The 7,500-nt window shown below is 43.1% G+C and overlaps 1 protein-coding gene across 1 annotated transcript in view; it reads left to right on the top strand.

Annotated features, from left to right (window-relative positions):
* Positions 1 to 7,500, top strand: part of dnmt3bb.1 (DNA (cytosine-5-)-methyltransferase 3 beta, duplicate b.1) — a 68,918-nt gene that overhangs the window by 52,360 nt on the left and 9,058 nt on the right. Inside the window, exons 15-16 of the mRNA XM_083641991.1 lie at positions 2,172 to 2,256; positions 2,613 to 2,758. Coding sequence (XP_083498117.1) covers positions 2,172 to 2,256; positions 2,613 to 2,758 — 231 coding nt within the window. The remainder of the gene's footprint in view (positions 1 to 2,171; positions 2,257 to 2,612; positions 2,759 to 7,500) is intronic.

The following is a 7,500-nucleotide window of genomic DNA, read 5'->3' as shown; positions in this document are numbered from 1 at the left end:
AAATGATAATAATAATCATGAACTTCATATTAAAGTTTTTGATTAGTATTATCATTCAAACCAATAAATGATTATTGGATGCATGTGGTGCGGTGAGCGATGTGTTTGCTCTGCCTGGATCTGGTTCAACGTGTTGCAGCTGCGTTCTGCACCAGCCACAGACGGCACAGAGAGCTCCGGCTCCCACAGGAGGAGTCCAGGGAATTACAATAGTCTGAGCGGGCTGAGATAATAGCATGAATCACCTCCTCAAGATCTGCAAGAGATTTAAGAAAAATGCTCTCTTATTTTAGATGGAGGCAAGCTGAACATCTTTCTTGAACTTACTTCCTGTCCCTGTGATATTTGAATATTTGAATATAGATAAAGAATTCCTCAACGAGGGAGAAAGAATGTGTGCATGTGCTTCCAGTCCCTTTTCACATTTTCAGATTCTTTTTTCACTTTTTTATGTGGGAAAACCATGTTAAACAAAACAAGAAGCATAGCAGAGTATTTTTTACATACTGTACTTAAAAACGTGTCTGTTGGGGGTCTCTAAGGAAATGCAGCATGTTTACATGGACTATAGAGAGCGCGTCATCGTTCAGAAAACACGCCCAAAACGGGGGGAAACAAAAACTCCCACCCCCAATCTTGGCGTTCTCCTATGTCGCGTGCATGGTCAGGTGTTGCACACAAAGATCATATATATGGAAGATGAACACTCCAACTTCACTGACAGCAACATCCATATTTTTCTTCTCGCCAATTCTCAATGGCTTCCTTGGTTTGCTTGGGAGTACAAACAAACTTTAATTGGTGATTTTTTTTACATTTGTTGTCTGCGCAGCCCACCACACAACAGCTTTTAGCTATGTTTAATTCAAGGAATATGATGCTGGTGTGTGGAAGTGAACGGAGATGACGCTGGTGTGTGGAAGTGAACGGAGAGCTTTCCCCCGTGATGGGCGTGGCCTATTTCATGCAGTGTGCTCTATTAGGTAAAAAAGCAAAACAAAAGATGGAGGATGAGGCAGAGACATGGACCTTTAGCAGCTGCAGTTCTCCCATTATACTTTGAATTGACCTCAGTCAAGGAAGAAGAATGTGAAGAACTGCTCCGTTGTGAACTTTGTGTGGCAGCAAAACACAACATCCAGTTCATCCAAACATCTGATACGCAACACAGGGATGTGAACCTGAGGGAGAAACAAGCAGCACCAGCTGCCAACGAAACGCAAAGTGATCGAACGAGGGAGGAAAGGTCAAGTCAAGTAATGTGACAGTAGTGAGACAGTACGTCAGATCAGAAGGTTGCGTTAACTTCGAGGTCAAACTACTATTATTTTAGGGAATCTGATCATGGGAGGAATTCCTCTTAATTTAATGAGTTTCGCAAGATTGTACGTTCTTTATTAGAAGTGTGTGGGCAGCGAGCAAAGGAGCGTTGGCCAGTCTGCAACGAGTAAAGTCTTCTTTTCTACTCAGCTGAGCAGTAACGAAATGGAAGGTGCTTTCCTCTCTTCATCGAAGAATCGGCCAAAAGATAATCTGTCATTCAGGAATGTGCGCTGTCCATATTTCTTCAGAAAGAATGAAGTTGCAGTTTCTAGTGGTGTGATATCCTCCTAGAAAAATGTCAGAACTTTTTTTTTAATAGATTTTATTTAAAGTTTAAAATTGTAACAATATACAAACAAAACAAACGAACAAGCTCAGACACAGGAAAGGAAAGAAAAAACATACATATAATAATCGACAATTATAATTTTTGTGCTACCATCCATATAGTGTGCTTATGTGCTTGTAAGAAACGTTGCACATGGGGTCCCACTCAGGGGCTCCAAGGGGAACCTCGTCGAGGTATGCCAGAAACGGGTCCCAAATAGTTAGAAACGTATGAAGTGAGTTGGCTCTCAGCGATCTGAGCCTCACCATCCTTATGACAGAGATCATGTCCGTCAACCACAGTTGAAAAGAAGGTGAAGAGGGGGACTTCCATTCTTTCAGAATGAGTTTTTTGGCAACAGTTGTCCCCAGTGTCATAGACTGTTGCACAGCTGTGGGGAAGTCCAGAAGTCAGAACTTTCTGAAAAGAGTATTCTGGCTATTCTTCTGCTGGATAAGAACGCCGACTAAGCGTATATAATGTCATCATCTCCCCGTGTCTTCCTGTCTCTGTCCTCCAGGACAAGCCAAAGATTTACGCGGCCGTCCCTGCAGAACAGAGACGACCAATCAGAGTCCTCTCCCTGTTTGATGGCATCGCCACCGGTGAGTGTGTGTGTGTGTGTGTGTGTGTGTGTGTGTGTGTGTGTGTGTGTATGATAGAGAGAGCGAGACAGAGATAGAAACAGATAGCCTTTGAACTTAGTAACATAGCATAGTAACAATGATTTTGATTGGATGATTTGATGTAATCTCATGGTGGAATTGCAGTCATTTGATGGTTCAATTAACTGAAACGCAACAATTCATCCTACATACTGTGTGTGTGTGTGTGTGTGTGTGTGTGTGTGTGTGTGTGTGTGTGTGTGTGTGTGTGTGTGTGTGTGTGTGTGTGTGTGTGTGTGTGTGTGTGTGTGTGTGTGTGTGTGTGTGTGTGTGTGTGTGTGTCCGTCCACTCCCAGGCTACCTGGTGTTAAGGGACCTGGGGTTCAAGGTGGACCAGTACATAGCGTCGGAGGTGTGTGAGGACTCCATCTCAGTGGGCGTGGTCAGACATGAAGGAAAGATCCAGTACGTCCACGACGTGCGGAACATCACCAGGAAAAATGTAAGGAAGGGATGGCGCGAAGGAAAACATTTTTGTGTGTGTAGTTTAATTCCAAAGTCCGCTATCTGTCCCTTAGAACAGAGGTTCTCAAATGTTTTTCAGCCAAGGACCCCTGCAAGATAGAAAATATACCGGGGACCCCCTCATTCTGATTTGTGATTTTGGACTAAGCTTAATTGTTTCCACGGTAACGTGCTTGACTTTTAAATTGATAGGTTTGTTAGATTAGAATGTAATCCATGACCCATTTTAGATTTAAAGCATAACATAGTTTTGTTGAACTATGAAGCTTTTGCAACAACAAAAACGTTTTTATTTGTATTTTCCTGAAAACTTTTCGTGGACCCCCTGGCAAATTGCCACGGACCCCTGGGGGTCCGCGGACCCCCATTTGAGAACCACTGCCTTAGAAGGCTTCTGTAGTGCAGTGGGTTTGCTGTGGGTTATTTACAAACCTGTTGATGTTTCTGTCGGCCTCTAGTGGTTTATTGTTTATTATTGTTTATTAAAAAGGATTCCCATTAGCTGACGCCTAGACGTCAGCTAGTCTTCCTGGGGTCCAAGTGGTCAGAAAAGTTAACTTATTATAGCTTTACACTTCTCGCGTGAATCCAGCTGCCTCGCAGGGTTAGCTTTAAACTCCCTCAACAACATTACAGGAGCATAAACCCTGGCACTGCTGTGAAATACCACATGATTGATTGGTTGATTGCCTCTGTTTATACCTGCATGCATCTCTTTGATCTTAACGACTGTGCTTCCAGGAGGTTTGCCTGAGCTGTAAACAGTGCAGGCTTGATGTGATTTCATTGGGAATGTGGGAGTGTGTGTAAAGGGCGGGACATACTCCACGCGCGCTTACAACCGCGAGGGCCTTGCGGCCAATATGACGTCATCGTGGTGGGGGCGAGGCCACCGCAGCCGTAAGTGCGTGTCGCCAGATTTTTCTAGCAGCGCACCGTGCCGCTTTGCAGGGAGAGACAGGAAGAGAAATGAAATAAAGAAGTAAGTACAATGAGCCATGTTTTGACCACATTTCTTGATCCATGTGGTAAACTTTAATTTCTAACTGTTCGTTTTTAGTCATTTCGAGTAATGTGCTGTGTTGAGAGAGAGATCTAGGCCTATTTTCCATTCAATAAAAACAAGATTGGCGATTCTATTCATGTGCTGATACAATCGTTTGAGAGTGAAACCGCAGTCTACTGAACATAATGGCATTCCATTGACTTTTAATTGCGTTTCATTGACTTTATCATGGACCATTCACTGTGCTATGTAAACAGCGGTGCTCTGAGCAGCGCTCTGAGTATGAACACCTCGGCCCGAGCACAGAGTGCACTCCCGGTTTGCGGAGCTCCGCCTCGCGCTGCCTTCCTGGAGTATGTCTTAAGCTTAACACTCAAAAACACAAAAAGGTCCGCACTCAGGAAGACTGAACACACACCGAACAACTGCTTTCTTCATCCTCGTATAACACACTGAAGACGGCACTAAATGAAACGTTTGTGCACGATGTTTCTTCTGCCGTCATAAAAAAATAAAAAAATAAAATGCATGAGGTGATACGTTTTTACACGCCCAACAAACCAAGGTTATGTGTGCGTGTGTGTCTTTCTGAATATCATAGTGGACCACTACAAACAAACCTACGTGTGGGAGACATTGTGAGTGATCTGTTCCCATTGAAAGGCGTTCAGGTGTGTGGGTAGATAAATCAAGCGCGCCCCCAAGTACTTCAGAGTCAGCAGACAGGCAGCAGGGAAGTCTCTCTTTCCTTTCATCTCCAGCTCTCTCTCTCTCAGGCGCAGACACACACACACACACACACACACACACACACACACACACACAAACACCATTAGACAGATAGGCTCTCAGGCGCAGACACACACATGCACGCACGTACGCACACACAAACAGCATTAGACAGATAGGCTCTAAGGCCAGGTGCCATTGAGTCTGAAGGAGTGAGCGGAGTGCAAACATTGACATTCAGGTCACATGATGATGGAGAGTTACACTGAAAACAAACAAAAAGTTCAAAATGAGTGATGGCACAAAGTGATGATGGGACTTTTTTTTTTTTTTTACACTTTGATGTTTATTAAGTTTCAGTTTTTGTATACAACAAGTTTACATTGCATGTTGATCAATAGTTTTCTGTCAATAAAAAAAAAGATAGAAAAACAAACATAAACGGAAGTCAGAACAAGTATAAATTAAAACATTACTGGTGTGTATTTTCTATTGTTTCATAAGTCAACCATTTTTCCCACTTTCTATCAAAAACATCCTCTCTCACTCTGATCTTATATGTTAATTTCTCCATAATACATATCTCTTTTACAATTTCCAACCACTGGTCCACTGTCAGGGGTTCAGTTTTGTACCACTTTCTGGTTATTGCTTTCTTGGCAGTTATCAGTAATATCTTGGCTAGATACCTATCTTCAACATCAACACAGTCATTTATATCTCCGAGATACATCTTCTTGAATTCTTTAGGTAGTTCATATCCCAAAATGTTCTTGATGGTAACTGACACATTTTCCCAGAAAGAGTATAGTCTTTGGCACTCCCAAAATATATGTAGGTGACCCACCTCTCCCTCCCCACATAATGATGGGACTTTTTTGAAGGACAGAAGGTAACTGAAGTCCTCAGCTGACACATTTTCACACTTTGCTTAGAGAGATGGAATGACAAATAGAATAGAATAGATGGAGAATAGAATAGAAAACTTCTCATCAAAGCAATGAACTTAACAAAAACCTCATCCCTTTACTCTCTATCTGGCAAACTTAAACACTACTCTCTTTTTCAGTCTTTTCCGCTTTCTGTCTTATATCTCTGACATGCACACACACTCGTGCGCGCACACACACACACACACACACACACACACACACACACACACACACGCACACACACACACACACACACACACACAGTAAGCAGAGGCCGGCAGCTGTAGTGACGTGGTTGGGGCCAGAGGACAAAGAGCAGCTTCAGCCTCAGTAAACCCCCAGACCCCCCCCCCCAAAAACCTTTCACTTGTTAGTCACGCTGTGTGTGTGTGTGTGTGTGTGTGTGTGTGTGAGAGAGAGAGAGAGAGAGAGAGGGGGAGAGAGAGAGAGAGAGAGAGAGAGTTTAAGGGTTCATGCCCTCCTTTCTGTTAGCTGTTATGTAATACCTTTTTTACATGAAAATGACCACTTATATGCTGGGTTTTCAAACACAGGTAAACAGTGTGTGTTAAATGCTAAAAATAGGCCATTGACACTTTCAGATTTCCTTTTCCTGGTACATGTCTTCCCCCTCCCTCCTCCCTGAGCACTTTGCTCAGGTTAGCCAGAATAAAACGGATCAACTTCCGGTTAGAACTTTCAAAATAATGTAATTTAAATAAAAGTAAATGGCCTTATTGATGCATGTTGGAGGAAAAATGGTATTTCAACTAACTGATGTGATAAACAGCATGTAGTTTGGAGGGTACGTCTATCACAGCTGATGTGATAAACAGTGTGTAGTTTGGAGGGTATGTCTATCACAGCTGATGTGATAAACAGCGTGTAGTTTGGAGGGTATGTCTATCACAGCTGATGTGATAAACAGCATGTAGTTTGGAGGGTACGTCTATCACAGCTGATGTGATAAACAGCATGTAGTTTGGAGGGTACGTCTATCACAGCTGATGTGATAAACAGCGTGTAGTTTGGAGGGTACGTCTATCACAGCTGATGTGATAAACAGCGTGTAGTTTGGAGGGTACGTCTATCACAGCTGATGTGATAAACAGCGTGTAGTTTGGAGGGTACGTCTATCACAGCTGATGTGATAAACAGCGTGTAGTTTGGAGGGTACGTCTATCACAGCTGATGTGATAAACAGCATGTAGTTTGGAGGGTACGTCTATCACAGCTGATGTGATAAACAGCGTGTAGTTTGGAGGGTACGTCTATCACAGCTGATGTGATAAACAGCATGTAGTTTGGAGGGTACGTCTATCACAGCTGATGTGATAAACAGCATGTAGTTTGGAGGGTACGTCTATCACAGCTGATGTGATAAACAGCATGTAGTTTGGAGGGTACGTCTATCACAGCTGATGTGATAAACAGCATGTAGTTTGGAGGGTACGTCTATCACAGCTGATGTGATAAACAGCATGTAGTTTGGAGGGTACGTCTATCACAGCTGATGTGATAAACAGCGTGTAGTTTGGAGGGTACGTCTATCACAGCTGATGTGATAAACAGCATGTAGTTTGGAGGGTATGTCTATCACAGCTGATGTGATAAACAGCGTGTAGTTTGGAGGGTACGTCTATCACAGCTGATGTGATAAACAGCATGTAGTTTGGAGGGTATGTCTATCACAGCTGATGTGATAAACAGCATGTAGTTTGGAGGGTACGTCTATCACAGCTGATGTGATAAACAGCATGTAGTTTGGAGGGTATGTCTATCACAGCTGATGTGATAAACAGCGTGTAGTTTGGAGGGTACGTCTATCACAGCTGATGTGATAAACAGCGTGTAGTTTGGAGGGTACGTCTATCACAGCTGATGTGATAAACAGCGTGTAGTTTGGAGGGTATGTCTATCACAGCTGATGTGATAAACAGCATGTAGTTTGGAGGGTACGTCTATCACAGCTGATGTGATAAACAGCGTGTAGTTTGGAGGGTACGTCTATCACAGCTGATGTGATAAACAGCATGTAGTTTGGAGGGTACG

This window comes from Poromitra crassiceps, assembly GCF_964638095.1.
Source record: "Poromitra crassiceps genome assembly, chromosome: 8".
In the NCBI taxonomy this organism is placed as follows: domain Eukaryota; kingdom Metazoa; phylum Chordata; class Actinopteri; order Beryciformes; family Melamphaidae; genus Poromitra; species Poromitra crassiceps.
The sequence above is the reverse complement of the archived record's forward strand: the minus strand, read 5'-3'. Positions and strand labels throughout refer to the sequence as shown.